Here is a 17,185-nt window from a genome sequence, read left to right on the forward strand (position 1 = left end):
GGTGCGCTTAGAACAAGGGATTAGAAAATCAGCACGTATGTATGCTTCCCCTCAGGTGCTTCCGGCCATCCCCCCACCTGCGCCCCATACCGTGGTTTCCTGTGTCAGCCTGCGGGGACCACTCCCGACCTGTGTCTAGGCAGGACCTCTCCTCGCCAGGCGCACCTCATGTTCAGCCCGCCCAAAACTCTGCTCGCTGCTTTCTTCCCGAAACTTGGGTTCCCCCCGCTGTTCCTCATCTGGGGTAACTGTACCACCACCTCATCACTCAAGCCTTCCTTCCTCTCCCCCAAATCTGCTCCATCAGTGGGTTCTGGTTTTCCCCTGCTTAAATCTCTCCCAAATCGGGCTCCTCCTGTCCGTCTCCCCTTCTTCCAGTTCTTATTTCTCAATGGAGCAAGTGCACTGGCCCCCTCAGGCCTCGTCTCCAGTCTTCCTTCCCTCCCACGGTCTGTCCTTTACTGGGCTTCCAGAGCAGTCTTCCCAGAATACACATCCAAGCATGTGATTTCTTGCTCGCACCATCCCCTGTTGCCCAAAGCAGGCAGGAAAGTAGAATATTAATAGGTCTTAGACACAAAGCAGTCCATGGTCAAAATGTCTGAGAAACTTGGGGATCAAGAATGTTCAGTAGGTTTCTTTACTAAAGAAATTCTTGGAAACTTCAGTTTGCTTAGTGTCCTATGAATCTCCCAAGAGGCGCATATAGTATGGGGTATTTTCCTAACTTATTTGAACCCCAAATTCATTGTTTCTTCCTTTCGTCTCAGTATATCGTGACACTGGCGTTTTACAGAACACGCTTCTGAAAACCCTAACTTCTAGAATAAAATCCAGACTCCTCAGCAGCACATAGAAATGCCAGGTGATCTGACCCTGCCTTCCTTACTGACCTCAGCTGCCATCATTCTCTGCGCACGTTTTGTCTCACTGTCCAGCCTTTTGTGCTGTTTGTGGCTCCACAGCTCTCTCGCTCACTCTCCGCGCCCTGAGCGCCCTCAGCCCGGGATGCTTTGTGCTCTCGCCCACCTCACACACCCGCTCTTCCCTTCACCCGGGCTTACCGTGTCCTCTCATCCTGTCCCCGTTTCCCAGGGTCTCTTACATGAGCCCAGACTCTAGAGCCTCCTCGTAATGACATCATGGAATTTTGAACAGTCTTTTTCTAGGACTAGAATCGGTACATCATGTTACTTGTTGACATGTTTCTCTTGCAATTAATAGAAACACCAAGTACTCCGTATGTTGTCCTCGTGGGCGTCATGCTAAGCAAACTTTGCCCACAGTGGTCATTGAGTCCTAGGTTCTGCTTAAGTTAGTCTTGTTCTCCAGAGAGGGCAGCTGAGACCTCGAATGTACTGGGACTTACCTGCAGGCACACCGCCGGGCCTCAGAGCTCCATCTGCTGGGAGCACCTCAAGGCCAAGACCCTGTCCCGTAATGCTGTCCCAGGGAGATGGAGGGCCTGGAGTGCCGGAGAAGCGGGGGGCCGTGTGGGACGGGACAGTGGAGAAGCCTGCTCGGGATGTGCCAGTGCGTTAGCCGGAGTGGAAGGGTGGAGAACTGAACAGCAGAGACGAGGACCAAAAGCAGCAGCCGGGAGTGGAGTCGTAGTGCGGAAAATGAAGGAGACACACACGCGTGCGCACGTGGTGTGCGTCTTCTTAATGAGAGGTTAGCGTGGGTTCTGTGTTCCTCAGAAAGAAAATGAGTATGTGTCTGGGAACCTGAATTCGGCTCTGACTCATATCACAAATGTGGTACAGGAGGCCTCTTGCTGCCTTTCATAGCTGCACACATTGGCCCAAGTGGTCAGCAGGGACCCTAAAACGGGGAATAGCAAGATTGAGGGGGCCAGGGCGCTTGCTGTCGGAAAGGCACACTGACCGCGTTTGGCAGAGGAGAGCTCTCCGAACGACCGCTCTGCCCAGGATCGAATCCTAGCCACTTTGATTAGCCCCTTCTTTTTTTCAGAGCACTTTACAAAACCATGTGGACGTTATTAGTGTTCTATTTTGAATACTGATGTTGGTGTATGTGAACTTACGTTTAGTTATACACATGAAAGCCTTAGTATAATTCACATGCTGAAATGTCTAGCCCGTCCCAAACAAAATGTAACCTTTGGAAGCAGCCCCTGGAGCATGGGGTGTGGTCCTAGAGACCAGATTGCTGCTTGCAGTTCTGTCCGCCTTTGCTGAGTTGGTGCCTGAGCGCTTGTGGGGGGGTGGGGGGTTCACCGCAGTCTGAGCTCAGTCTGAGCTCAGCCCCGCGAGCCGGATGCTGTGGGCGTGGCTTGGAAAGCCAGACATGCTGGGGTCTGAACTATGACTGCTAGAGTCTGTGTCCTCCAAACCCAAAGCAACCAGCACCTCCTGAAAGGTTTAATTATCCCCCTTGCTACAGTAGTGGCCCGGTGCCCCCTCCACCCCTGAGCCCCAGCTTTCCAGAACTGGCCGGATTTTTCCCCATCAGAATGCCAGCGAGGCTGTCGCTTTGCACTTTGCAGTAACCCCTGCTGCCGCCCTCATCGTCTGCTTCTTTACCTGGGATGCATATTTCTGAGACCAAGCTCTAGTAGAGTAATTCCTCTAATAAAATATAAAAATGTTTTTTAAAACTTACCGGCCTGCTATTCACTGTAACCAGGGAGGCACAGAGAGCCATGACTCAGCATGTTAAAAGGCAGATTTAAGTTGAAATACCTGGCCATTGTCCTGACTTTATACCTGCCAGACTTAAGTGAAAAAATGTGTGTCTCGGTTGAATTTATCTTATTAGGGGATTTAGGTTATGTTAATGCTATAGCTTCATTAATTACCCCATATCAATAAAAAAGGCAGCTTTTAGCCTCCTAGCGAAAGAGAGGAAAGAAATAGTGGTATCAAAGGGAACCTTCAAAGACAGCCAGAGCTGTCTCCAGGGTAATTTCTGATCCCCGCATTCTTCCCACTTCAAAGTTGGATGTGTGTGTGTGTGGGGGTCGAGGGGGTTGGGGAAGCTTGAATCTGATTTCTCTAATAAGTGTTGGCATCAGCCCCGTTTGATATTAGATGCAGGGAACATTTTGATTTGTTATAGCCTTTGAAATTGTTCAGACGACCTTCAGAAAAACGGCCTCTTGTTACTTATGGGGGAAGGGGGGAAAGCTGGGGAAGGGGCCTCCTGTCTAATTCACATGCGGACGGTGCCCGGACTTGTGCCTTCAGCACTTGCTAGTAACAAATGTGTGTCCTGATCGCAGGTGGAAAGTTGAAGACCAGCAGACCCATAGCACCAGTTCTGGGGTGAGACTTGTTCTCTTCCTGATTCGCCAGGGAGGACTGGGCACAGTAAGAAGGCGACTGGGTAGAAGTTGATGGTTTTGAAAACTTCCGCATTATCATGGAGAGACGCCCGACCATTGCTGGTTTACGGCCCTCTGTCCCACTGACGCACCACCTGTTGACCTCACAGTGTTCATAAATAAAAGCTTCAGAAGTTGAAGGCCCTTGGGAGGCTAAAGGATTTTATTTGGAATTGTCAATTTTAGATCATTTATGGTACCTTGTACTATTTTTTGGAATGAAGAATTGGTAACTTTCTGAGAAGCTGCCAGAATTTCCACTGGCTGCTAAGTGAATTTCGGTGGTGATGGTTGTCACATGAGCGGGCCTCGGAGCACATGTGTCATGTGGGACTTCTGCAAGAGCGCCACCCCCCGCAACAGCTGCCCCCGCTTGGGGGTGGGGCTCGCAGTCGTCCTGAATTCTAGCTCCGAGGCCGTCTTCCTCCCAGGTTGAGAGCTGGGCCTCTGGAGGCAGAGCTGGTTTCGAATTTTCTTCCACGTACTCGTGTGATGTCGGACAGGTTACTTTACTTCTGGGAGCCTCGGTGTTCTCTTGTGGGATGTGGGATAGTTTCATCATCCCCGTCCAGATCTCTGGGAGGATTTCAGAAGCAACGGAGCCCCATATGCTTGGGCTCCGCGCTCCGAGGGGAGTCTGCTTGTCTCTCTCCCTCTGCCCCGCCCCATAAATAAAATCTTAGAAAGAGAGGGAGGGAGTGAGGGAGGAAGGAAGGAAACGCAGGTGTAGTACAGGACGCATGCCTGGTCCTCAGTGGATGATGTCTGCCCTCACGGGGTGTGCAGCCGTGCTGGTGGCAGGGGTCCTTGTCATAGCCGGCGTGCCATCTGATACTAGGCCATTCTGATTTTTCTTCTCGATAAGTCAGTTTGATCGTCACCATTCTTATTAGTCGAGAGGGCTTTTGACGTCTTGATGTTTAACCTGAGAGCAGATGTGTCTGTGCTAGAGTGGTTGGTCATCTGTGGGGTTTGTTTCCCTTTTACCCAAGAATAGAGCACATTCCTACCCCTAAAGTACTCATTCCAGTCCCCAGGGTCCCAGAGGCTACTCCTGAGACTGCAGATTCAGCCACCAATTACCATGAGGCTGGCTTTTCCATTTAAGATCTTTCTAATTCTTGCCCAAAATACTGAGAGGTGCTTTACTTTCTTTCCCTGACATTATAGTTCAGAATAATTTCCCGTTCACCCAGCTGAAAGTTTACAGCTTCCAGAATGCTCCTTTTTGAATATCACAGCCAGCAAAAAAATTGGTAGCCATGCCCACCTTTGCGGTCCATAAGCTAATGCTGATAAATATTCACTTGGGTCAGTCTGGGCTCCCTGAAATGAATTTCTGAAATCTTCTTGGCCCTGAGGAGACGCAGGGCACTGACTCCAGAACGCTCACTTAGATGGCTTTCTTTGGCATAAATCTAGCAGAAAATGAAGTCCAAACTGCCTGCTGTGCCGTCGAAGCAATAGGGGGACCCATTGTTCCCGGCTCCCTTTCTTACCGTGCGCACCTGGTACGTGGGGCGTATTGTCTGACATCCTTCCGTCCCAGACGGCTGCGGCTCTTCCCTAGGGCCCTGAATTATATATTTAAACTGCCTTTCAGAAAGAGCAGCCCACTGCCTTTGAATGAGCGTGGTGTGTTTGAGAAGCCGCAATTAGGCTGGAGAGTGCATCTCTTAATTAAACTTGGGCGCGTTTCTCCCTAGATGATTTCTCTGTTAAAACATTCTGCAGATACTGAAGAGTTGGGGTGGGTTTTCTTTTTTTTGTTTTAATAATTTCCTCTTTTAAATAAAAGCTGTAACTTTTTGGTTGATGGGCCGCTTCTTCCTTCTCTCGTTTTCCATAGCCCCATGTTTAGGTCTTGGTCTGCCTACGTAGGGTGGGAACAGGCAGGAAGGATAAACAGCGGAGAAGCTCCGAAGAAACAGCTGTCGGCTTCAAACGGAAGGGGAGCTGTGTTGGTTCCGAGTTGAGACACTGATGTTATACTCTCCCTAAAATTTAGAATCTTTGGCATCTCCCAGTCGTCTTGGCAGTGATTTGGCAGAACTGAGAGATACAAAAAATCATTCTTATTCATTCTGCACTCTCTGAATAATCTTTAAGTGCTGCATTTTGTAAGCCCTGAGCTCCGCTGCGGCACGGAGAGCCGGTAGGAACTGGCCTTCTCCTCCCCAGGATGCTGGCCGGCAGTTTTCTTCAGCAGAATGGACAGTGTGGGGTTCATTCCATTTGTCTTTTTTTTGAGGTTTCCTTCAAAGTTATCTGAAGTAACATGTCACTTTTCCCTCTACAAATTGCTAGCCTACCAAATTAAAATTCTAATGCCTAAAGATTTTTTTTTTAATCAGCTGGCTTGCGGTGGGGGAGCAGTGACTGAAAATTGATACCACCTTTCTGAAGAGCAGCTGAGCCAGGGTTGAAGGAGAGGGGTCAGCTGGGGGCTTCTCTGGAAATCCAGGGAGGAGATGGTAACACCGGAGGGGTTAGGGAGAGGCGGACCCATTCGAGTGACTGTTCGGGCGGAGTTCTTCCGGTCCTTCTCCCGGGCGTGAACCAGCTAACACTGGCCCTCTCCAGCAGGAGCCCCGCAGGGGCCCAGGGAAACCCTCTCAGAATCCTCTCAACCTCTTCTGTGGCCTGAAAGTTCTCAGACACGGCGCAGCATACGGGCAACTCATTCTGAACAGGAGGAAGCCAGGGAGGACTGAGTGGGCTCCTGTGCGCAGACCACCTCTCAGTTCCGAGGACCATCTTCAGGAAACCAGATTTTGGTGTTTTCCTCAGAACGAAAACAGAACTGTGAACCCCCCCCGTGTCAAGTGCAACACTTTTCTTCCTGTCTTTAGAGGAATCTTCCCGTGAGATTGCTGCTCGGGTTCCCAGGCGCTCCACAGTCAGTGACTCAACCTACGGGCCGTACAGCCGTGTCTCGGGTTTCCACCGTGAGCCCTGGCCTGCCCCAAAGGCAGGTTCCAAGACGCCCATTTTGTTCAGCTCTGGAACTCACATATTATCGTTGACTCTCTAGCACCCGTGGGACATACTGACTCTTCTAATCTGTACTGTCCTCGAGCTGTCTCCCAGCACATTATCGGGGCAATTCTGGTTTTGTTCTTAATTTATTAGTATAAACTCATGAAACAATGAGTTTGTTTCAAACTCAATAATAAATAAGTAATACATCAAGTATTGACTTGATTTATCATACGAAACTGTAAGACAAAAATCCTTTTGGTTAAAGTAAGCCGCTGACATGCTCTGTGCAATACCCAGTGTAGCCCGAGGAGGATGAACCAGGTTGACTCCGAGCCCTCGCCACGACCTCCAGTTTCCTCACTTGGGAAGGAGGGTGCCCTCGATCAAGGGTCCCTGGCCTGACCAGCATCAGGTTCCACCACTGCTTGGGGAGCAGACAGACAGACAGATGAACAGATTCTCAGGCCCACTGTAAGCCTACTAATTCCGACACTCCAGGGGAGGAACCAAGGAATCTGTATATCAAAAAACAAAAAAATTCCCCCGGCAGCTTCTGATGCCAACCAGCTTTGAGCGCCCTCAGGGGAGACCGTCCGTAAGAAGCCCCTCCAGGTTGCCGTGGACGCCGGAATGGCTCTGAAACCATCGTCTCGTCCTCTGGGAAGGAAGGTTGCTAGTGGGACCTGCCGCACTGGCTCGTTCTGGGGATTAAATGAGCAAGTGCCGGTAAAGGGCCCAGTGTGGTGACTGGGCTGGAGCAGGTGCTTAGCAGCTGGGAGCTAGTTTTCCTCCACTCGGCACGGACCTACTGATGCCTGCGACATGCTAGGTCTCACACCAGGACAACATAAGCGAAAGAAATAAACTTCCAGGGGCACCTGGGTGGCTCAGTGGGTTAAGCCTCTGCCTTCAGCTCAGGTCGTGATCTCAGGGTCCTGGGATCAAGCCCCGCATCGGGCTCTGTGCTCAGCAGGGAGCCTGCTTCCCCCTCTTTCTTTGCCTGCCTCTCTGCCTACTTGTGATCTCTTTCTTTTTCTCTCTCTCTATCAAATAAATAAATAAAATATTAAAAAAAGAAAGAAAGAAAGTTCCAGGTTGTTTTAAGTGCAATGAAAATCTCAAATTTTTGAAACAATGAGGAGAAGACAATACATATGGAAATAATATTTTAGACAGGGTAACTGGAAAACGACTCTCAAGTTTAAGTTGACATTTGAACTAAAGAAAATTAGGAGGAGCCACGTGAGTGTTTGTGGGGGAAAAGAAATCTGTGCAAAGGTCCTGAGACACGGTCGACATGGCCATGCAAGAAAAGTATGGTAGGAGTCCAGGTTAGAGAAGGGAGCCAGGGGCTCTGCTCATGCAGCCTTGGATGCAACAGGTGCCTCTTGCTCACTTCCCTATATCCCTCTGTGGGTTTCCTTAAGTCACTGAGAGGTTGAGAGAGAAGAAATTTAAACAGGACATTTAAGATGCACACACAATGCCGCGATCCTGTTATTCCATAATTGTGTTTATTAGTTCAAGCTGATGGGTGTAGAGTGGTTACAGTGTCCTCTCTCGAAGCCGACATTTCTAAAATCGATGCTGATGATGTCTTCTATCTTTCCCCCCAGCTGGATATATGGTCCAAATCCAACTATCAAGTATTCCAGAAGGTAAGCTCTACTCTTTCCTTCTTACTCAGGAGCAGGAAGGGAAATATGAATGCTTAAAGGTATAAATATTGGTCTTAAGTTAGAGGCTTTTTCAAAAGTGGAAAAAGCCAGACACAAAAGGCTGCTCACGGTATGATTCCACTGAAAAAACATTCTGGGAAAGATAAAACCTTAGGGACAGAAATCAGATTGGTGGTGTCCAGGGGCTGGGAGTCAGGGCAGGAGATTGTCGCCAAAAGGGCAAGAGGAAATGTGTCGGGGTCATTGGAATATTCTGTGTCTTAATTGTGGTGATGATTACACATTGTATTATGTTCCCAAAGTCATGGATCTAATAACGCACCGACTGTAGAGAGAAATCTGTGCTTTCCTTCCTGTATAGGGAAGACCCCCTACTGTGTCTTCCCTCTTGTGTTTGTCTCCAGTGAATCCCCATTACTGTGCACATGAAACACTTCACTTCTGCCCCTCCTGGTCACCGAACATGTGGGGTTTGTCCCCACGGAAACAGGACAGTTTAGCTTGGCCTGACACGATCGCCCCAGAGCTACAGATCCCAGTCACAAGTTGGGTGACCTGTGCTTCCGCCCCACCGGTGCGAGATGGGTGAGAGATCGGAGGTTCCCGTGCCCACTCCTCGGGCTCTGTCAGTCTCCAGAGCAGCTCACAGAACCCGGGAAATGCTCGCCGAGGTCTCCTGGCTTATGAGAGCACACGATAAAGGGTACAGATGAACAGCCCGGTGGAGGGACACCTGGAGGAAGCTCTGGGAGGGCCTCGAGCCCAGGAGTCTTGGTCCCCATGGAGTTGGGGTGCATCAGTCTTCTGGCATTGCGTTGTCTAGTCTGGCAGCTCTAAACCCCCTACTGCTGGCATTTTACGGAGGCTCCCTCATGTAGACATAATCGATCATGAACTCGGCTTCCAGCCCCACTCCCTTTCTCTGGAGGAGGGGAGCGAGACAGAAAATTCTAAGTCTCTTATTACCCAAATCATGGCTTGGCCTTTCTGGTGACCAGTCCCCACCCAGGGGCCCACCCAGAGTCCCCTCGTTAGAACAGGATATGCCCCAGTGCTCTTATCACTTAGGAAATTATAAGGATTTCAGGAGCTCTATGCCGGGTACCAGGGGCAGAGATCGAACAGTGTATGTATGTATTTTCTGTTACCTCACACCTACAAAGGGTGACTTCTGCTGTATGGAAACCATAGCTTCAACAAAAACAAGAAGCAGAGGCTTTTGAGTTGCTCCAAGCTCAGCCGGTTTTTAAGCTCAGTTTGTCAGAGCCCTGTGGTCTACACGGGTGCCTAGTATGGGCTGAGGGGGGCGGGCTGGCCCCATCCTCACCCCCCCCACCCCTGCTTGACAGTCTGGTCACCTCTTTTTCTGATGTCAGGATTCCCCGTGAAATGCTGTTCGGGAGATGTCAGAAGAAATGGGACTAGAGAAAACCCTTTCCCGGCTTCTGATGGTAGACGGGGCCCTTCCCTGGAGCAGCTCGGCACCTGGGGCTTGCAAGGGCTGCCACACCCCACCCCACCCCACCACCCCCACTGTAGCACCCAGACCAGCTCCCCTGCAGGGCACCGGCTGCCTCTGTCTGCTTTTCTCCATCCTTTCTCCGCTTCTGTCCAGTGGCACGCGTGGTGGAGGTGCTTGTGATTTCATTCCGTGCCCCATCCGGCTCCCTGTCCTGACTTACTGGGCCCCTTTGCGATGAGCCAGGCGCTCTGCTGGGTGTTAGAATTCGAGGGAAAACCAGACGGGGAGGCATGAGAAGGAAGGAGGGTAACTCCAGGGCGTTCCCCAGCGGACTGCAGTCAAGAACAGCAGGAGGGGCCACTCACGTTGGGGCAGCCACAGGAGGCCTCTACGGGGCAAGACCTAAACTGAGATGGGCCGCTCCTGAGAGGGCACCGGTCACTTGAAAGGCCGCGAGAGGAGATCCCCAGGCAGTGGCGGCCGCAGCTCACCAGGCCCGTGTGGAGGAGCGCGTTCTAAGAGCTGTTGGAAGCCCGTGCGGTGGGAGCGCACAGTGGGCCGGGAGGGAATGCTGCGGGGGACGGAGGCAGAGCCAGGGGTGGGCCTCTGGGTCTGGGGACAGAATTCAGATTTTATTCTCAAGTCCACTGAAGGGGTCGGTGCGGAGATGGGACATAATTTTGAAAGCTGAGCCCAAATCCTTTCCATTCGAGTATTAGTTATGTCCAGGGGACGCTGGGTAACTTAGAGAGAAAGCGTAGAACTTTTTTTATTAGTTGAGGGGAAATTCACATAACACAAAATTAACACAATTCCATGACTTTCATAGTGCTGGGGAGCATTACCTCATCTAGTTCTAAACCTTTTCATCACCCCGGAAGGAAACCCGGTCCCCACTGAGCAGTGAGCGTAGGACTTTTGTAACAAAGCAGCATAATGGACCAGCTCTCTAATGGGGTTTACTACATCACTTCACATTGTTCCCGGACCTTCTGCACAAAAGGCTGGGCGGATGCCTGCGGCTCAGAGAAGAGTCTGAGGCCCGACGCCGCATGTTTAGGGAGCCTGCTTAAGCAGTACAATTTCACAGTCTGGTCACAGTTAAATACAGCATGCTGTCCTGGGCTGGATCCTGAAAGAGAAAGCGAGACTAATGAGAAAATAAGCTTAGTCCCTAATAAGGAACCCGTGTTGGTTTCTTAGCTGTGGCTGAATGTACCGGGCCGTGACGGGTGTCACCGTGGGTGAAACTGGGCGAGGGGGGACATTAGAACCTGCGTTCCGTCTTTGCAGCTTTTCTAGTCCACGATTAAGTTTACCTTAAAAAGAATATCATCGGGGCGCCTGGGTGGCTCAGTGGGTTAAGCCTCTGCCCTCGGTCAGGTCATGATCTCAGGGTTCTGGGATCAAGCCCCACATCGGGCTTTCTGCTCAACAGGGAGCCTGCTTACCCTCTTTCTCTGCCTGCCTCTCTGCCTACTTGTGATCTCTCTCTCTCTCTCTCTGTCAAATAAATGAATAAAATCTTAAAAAAAAAAAAAGAAAATCATCATCTTGACTCTTCTAACACTCTGCTACCCAGCTGAGCTAAAGGGAAGGTGTGTGTGGTCATGGGTAGGCTTTTGGGACAGGCGGCTACATTTGAATCTTAGCCTTCTTATCGAAGCAACCAGACCTGAGGCATTTACTTGGTCGGTATGCCAAACGTCTCGGCCTTCAATGCTAATAACTTTGTCCATGCTGGCTGCTTTTGTTGTGTTTTTCCCCAGCAGTGGGTGGAAAAGCGTTCTAAAGAGAAAGAACACTGGTCATTATCTGCATCGTGTTTCACTTTAATAAGAGAACACTAAAGCGGTTTTGGGTTTTTTGCCTGCTTTATCTCCGTGTCCTCTGTGGCCTTGCAATGAGTTACCCCCTTCGGGCCATGGCTTCAGGGAGCCGTGAGCATTACAGACCCTAACTGCTCTTTTCACCGTGGTCCGATTTCCATTCACGTACGAGGGGCTTGCACATGCTCGCCTTTGCATAGATACGTTTTTTTTAATGTTCTGTGTAGTATTAAGTATTTTTGAATGCCGGCAGAAAGTTTATTAGGAAGTTGTAAAATGTGTGAAACACAGATTTGGTGAGGCATGGATGTGGAGAGACAGGCTGTATTTTTATCCTGCCTCCCCTAAAAATAACCTGCCAAGTGCTCTTTGTGTTTGTTGAAAACTACAGACGCACACCGAAGCAGCGTTTAAAATCTGACGTTAGTCTCGTCGGAGCGACGCGGGCGCCGGCCGTGCCTCCCTGGCAGTCTGTGTGGCGCGTCGGACGATCCGTCTGTGGGGATTTTACCTCACCTGGGGCACAGCGTGTTGTCTGTGTGGGCAGAGCCCTTTCTGGAAGCCCTTCGTCACCCCTGCCTTGACCTATTTTAACTAAATGGGCTTGACCTGACACTGACCTGTACTCCAGAAACCGCAGTTTGGGGACGGAAGACAGTGTCGTCTGTTTACAACTGCCTGCCCGTAATGAAGTCCTTGTCCGGTCCCGGGGCAGGTGAGAGTCGGTGGGTTCGTGGGTCCTCCGTCCTCCCTACTAAAACATTGTCTTTTCGCTGTCCGAGTCAGAACATATCGGGAAATAGCGTGGTACAGAGTTAAGCTTCAACCTTAACGCTTTCAGCTAATCATCATCACGTGGAAGAGGTTTGGGATTTTGTTTAAAGAAAAAGTCACACGCGTGCGGAAGACACTGCTGGGGAGGACGGAGGGCACGAGGGTGGCCGCACGAAGAGGCAGGGCGGTCCGTGTTATTTTTCTTTTCGTCTCGGGCCGCATTGGTGGACAGAGGACAGACCGTGCCATGAAAACAAAGCTGGTGCCGTGCACGGGACGGTGACTAGCATCGCCAGCCCAAGATGCCGAAAGAAAAAGATGAGTTGGCAGCATTTCTAAACTCTGCTTTTTAGTCTCAGCTTTTTCTCAGACCCTATTTGCTTCTTGTGCACCCACTTAAATTGCGGGTGTCCCGGTCGATGGTACTGGTAGCGTTTCCCAGAGACACTGAGAGCTCTGTGGTAAGCTTTCCCCTGCCCGCCGTCTGTCTGCTCACACCCGTGCACGGACACCGGGCAGGGGCGCCCTCGATGTCTGCATTGTCTGAAATAGCAGGGAAGTGACATGGTCACTCAGACCACACTGACACGGTCAAGGAGGATCCTTGGTCGTCGGTGAGAAGGGATCTCTCCGGCAGAACAGAGTTCCCGAATGTGCTCGCCAGAGTCGGGAGGTGGCGATCAGTGCCAGAGTCAGGAGTTGGGCCACGGGCACGGGCCCTCCCCGCGCGGTTGGAGGAGCGCACTCCCGGCATTGCTCTGGTATAGAACCCCAGGACCTCCTTTCTTTGGCGGTCATTGTGTGCTCGCAGTTTCTACAGACTGCGGGTTTCCCTGCCCACGAGCAGCAGTGGTGGCCGCCGCAGAGAGATGCCTGCTGGGAACGTGGGACCCCCCCCCCCAGGTCTTTCCCCTCAATGTGACAAAGAAGGGGGTGGGAGGAGGGCTGCCTCACAGAGCCCACCTGCGCTTCCGCTGCCTTCTCAGTCCTGGAAGACCATGTCGGGAGCTAAGAGAATGAAAGCACACCTGTCACATTGTCCTCGGCCGTGCGCGCGGGACTCCCTGGGTCAGAGACAAGCTCACAAGGTCCTGTCGCAGATCCCACCACGTGAAACGAAATGTGGCCTGCCTTTTGTCTGCAGCCGGGACTGTCAGCAAGCCCTCTCCCTCTTCCTCATTAGACCCCTTTCCCCGGGCACAGGGGAGCGGCGGAGGGCCGGGGACAGCTTGCTGTGGGGCCGTGGCTGCCGACAGGCTCCATCATTTACTGCGGAGCCCCGGAGGCTCTGTGCACTTGGTCCTAGGGCGAAGAGGCTTTTTATAGCCAGCGCGTCCAGCAGAGCAGACTCAGAGAATGGGACTTAGAAATAGGGGGCTGTCTGAAAGGGCAGAAGCACAAAGAGGCAAGAAGGGTTTCAGGCGTGTTCATATTTTTCTGACATTTAAACTCTGCGGGGGCAGTCACCGTTTTGATCTTTAACCTCTTCATTCCCGAACACTGTGCATTTTCATCCAGGAACTTAGGGAGAGGGAGAGCAAGTCTGCGGCTCCTTACTGCCTTAAGTCTGGCAGGGAGGCTGAGGAAAGAGGGGGTCCGTGTGCACAGTCGCAGACAGGCAGGCGGAGACGGGAGAGGCAGTACCGGGGGACCAGCGCATCCCCCACACAAGCGTGCTCGCCCATGCATGTCCGGCTCGGAGCCCATAGTCTCGTTCCAGAGGCTTCGTGAGAGAGCAGCCCTCTCGGGGCTGGGCCATCAGAACTTCGCTGTGGACAGGTGGGTCATCTGGGGGCAGAGAGCACTCCGTCTGCTTCCTCGTGCCTTCCCTCGCTGGTTCATTCTCAGAGACAAAGACCGACCTCGGCCTCGCACAGACTTTGTCGGGGGTGGGGGGGTTGACCGAGTGGCCACCTGGGCCTTTTCCATGCAAGAGACGGAGTCATCCGCAGGAGAGTCATTGCTCTGAAGCCGGGGATCCGTCGATTACTCCCCACGGGTTGAGTGCCCGCCCGGGGAGTACATGATAGACCCACTTGTCACTAGTGCCAGGCCCCAGGAAAGAGAGCTGCCCCAACCAAGGATGGCTCCCGGAGGACGGGACCAGCCCTCCGGGAGGAGGCCGTGTGGCGGGTTGTCACGGGAGCGTGTGTACCTGCCATAGCGTTGCACGTCGCTGAAGAGACGCAGCAGTGACTTCCAGTCTCCGTCTCTGACGTCCGAGCTACGTCCCGCCGGCCCGTGTACGCGCCCTGCCGCAAGCCCCCTGAATTGCCACGCAGACCTGGCAGCGCCGACGGCTGTGACCAGAGCTCGGAGTCCCAGCGCCACATCTCTGTCCTTGCCCTCGCTCGGCATCCTCCTTCCAGAGGCCATTGGCAGGGGCTCCCACGCCTACAAGGATTCTGCAGGCTCCAAAAAAGGGGTCTCTTTCAAGTTGTAGAAGGGGCCTCTACTTCTTCCTGATCCCGTCACTCTGACAAGGGCTCTTTTCTCTTAAATGCTGATTAACCTTTCTCAAGGAGGAGAATGTAATGTTTTTAGACCAGATATGGTGGCAGTCAGTGCCGCGTTTCCATGATTCCCATGGCCACCTCACTAGTGTGTCTTGGTGCTCCCAGACAGAGGAAACCGAGGGCACCCCTCAGCAGCATGAGGGTCGGTAGGCCAACAGCAGGCGGGGGTGATGCGGGAGGGGACCTGTGGGAGCCCAGTGTCGTCGGGCTGTTGCCGCATTTCAAGGAGGGAGAGGAGGCAGACGATCCCAGGGACATCCCCAGTGGCGGCCTTTCCTAAGCTGGCAGCTGGGCTGTAGGGACCACGTTGGGAAAGCAGAAGGAGAGGGAGAACGCTTGTTGGGGACTGTCAGCCCCAGGGGCCTGGGTGCGAGAACGGCTGGCGGGGATCACCGCACTCCCTACAGCTGGACGCCTTCTATCACCACCGTCTCTCTTCAAGGGCAAGTTTGAATATTCACACGCTTCCAAGCCCAGAATAGATTGGATCGCTGATTTTCCCCTTGACGACACCCCGCTACCTTCCTCGGCAAGGCTCCATCCACCACCGCTGATCGTGGTAATGACCGAGACAGCCTTGCTCAGGTCCACACACGTACCCAGTTCCACGGTTCGGGTGGAACAGGAAAGCCCGGGCCCCCCTGCTGGTTCATGGCTCTCTGCCGTAGGAGTCGGTCTCTCTGGAGCTCATGCCTTCCTGAGGGCTCGCACGAACGAGCCTCGGGATACCCCAGGTCAGAATCCAGCAACAGCCTCAGGGAAGCCTGGCCACGCGACCTTGCCCAGTCCCCGTTCCCACTGCCCAGCAGCCCTGACAGCCTGTTTGCCCCGTCCAGGAGCTCCCGGGCAGAAGGCCGCGGGCGGGGCTCCCTCCGTGCTCTGCACACCGGGTTCTTTCCCCCGCGGTTGCCTTGGCTTTGGTAGGGAAGTTGGTGGGATTGTCTGGATTTTCTTGGGAGCCCAGATGTCTCTGGATGAGTTTCTCTAACTGCGAGGCTGTTCCTGCAGAAAATAACATCACACCAAGTGGGTACAGAACAGTTCAGGTATCTTTGGGGCTTGGACTTTGCTGGCAGCCAGCAACAGAATCTGGCATTTTACCATCTGGAAAGCGTTGAACTTTTTTTCATTCCTGTAAATGAAGAGCTTTAATTCCTTAATCCTGGGAAATGTCAAGGACCTTGTGTGTGCAGCTCCACTCAGCACCGCACAAGGGCTTCGGCAGAATGAGGCTGGTCGGGACTCTGGAGAATTCCCTCATGGCCACCCTGGGCTTTCCTGTTAGCCCAGGCCCTCCTCCCCACCGCGCCCCATGACCTCAGCTTTTCCCACTCCCAAACCCCCTTCCAATCTGCTCCCCCAACACCGCTGGCCAAAAATGAAAGCATAGAACCCGCCTTATCGCTCGCTTACTCGAGCCGCCCGGTGCGTGGCGGCAGCGTGGAGCCACATTTTTGAGCACTGTCCTCCCCGTGGACGCCCCGAGCCAGGCCCACGGAGGCCGCACGAGCCCAGCACGGCTCATCCTCACAGAGAGCACAGCCCGGGTGAGGCGGGGCTCCTGGTCCCGGTCAGGCCAGCGCAGGGCTGGGCCGCCCACGGGTGCTGGGGCACAGGGACAGCAGGAGTTCAGGGGAGGAGCACCCCCGAGCTTGAGCACAGAGCAGTCGGGAAAGCAGGTTTGGGAAGAGGAATCCTTGGGGCGGCTGGCGGGGTGGGAGCGTGTCACGGGCTTGGGGGAGACAAAGCTGGGACCCGGTCATCCAGGCCCTCACACGCCTTTCCGTGGTGTTTCCACGTTCCCTGCAGATGCGGGGGCTGTTGTTGCTCGGCCTCCAGAGGCCGTCCGCCACCGGTCTGCCCTCAGCTCGGGGGATCTCCTTCAGGGTGTCCATGTGTCTTGGCTGCAGCTCTAAAGAGATGAGAGTGAAACCCTCAAGCCAAACAAAAGACGCCTTTACGGAGGCCCTGGCACGTGCCACAGGCTGTGTTCGGTACTTTACAGACAAGGTCTCACCCTTCTCACACAGAGCTTGATCTTGAAATTGTGGCCACTCTTCCAGCAAAATGAAGCAGCAGGGCCGTGTCCACCTGTTCCCACCCGGACAGCCCGGCCTCCGCTCTCACCCCTGCCGCACCGCCAGGCTCTGGGGGACAGTTAGAAGCCCTGCAAAGCCCGTGCCGATGGCCCCTTCATCGGGCAGAGAGGGAAGTATTGATCTTGTCTAAGTAATCCCCAGTCCCCCCGGACTGCGATGCTTCCTCCTCGGGCCTCCAGGCCTGGCGAACCCACAGCATACAAATCAGGGCGCAGATTGGCGACTAGGGCCGCATGATAAAAACGGAATTGCCTGCCTCTGCTCTACTGTACTTTTACCTCACTTCTAGAAGCACGTCCCTCCTCCCTTCCCCATCACCCCAACCCCCTGCCCCCCAGCACTGTCAGGGCTGACTTCATAGCATTCCCATTTTGAAGTCATGATGGCTTCTCTTCTCACGGAGTGGGTACTTCTGGGACTGGTTTTACCTATTCTTCGTAAAGCCAGTGCTCCTTTTTGGAGCCGTGTTGCTGGCAGGGATCACGGTCTCTTGAAACG

At 53.1% G+C, this 17,185-nt stretch overlaps 1 protein-coding gene across 1 annotated transcript in view; it reads left to right on the plus strand.

Annotated features, from left to right (window-relative positions):
- MED27 (mediator complex subunit 27) overlaps positions 1–17,185 on the plus strand; it is a 194,048-nt gene that overhangs the window by 167,163 nt on the left and 9,700 nt on the right. Inside the window, exon 6 of the mRNA XM_044264626.1 lies at positions 7,945–7,986. Coding sequence (XP_044120561.1) covers positions 7,945–7,986 — 42 coding nt within the window. The remainder of the gene's footprint in view (positions 1–7,944; positions 7,987–17,185) is intronic.

Source organism: Neovison vison, chromosome 9 (genome assembly GCF_020171115.1).
Source record: "Neovison vison isolate M4711 chromosome 9, ASM_NN_V1, whole genome shotgun sequence".
In the NCBI taxonomy this organism is placed as follows: domain Eukaryota; kingdom Metazoa; phylum Chordata; class Mammalia; order Carnivora; family Mustelidae; genus Neogale; species Neogale vison.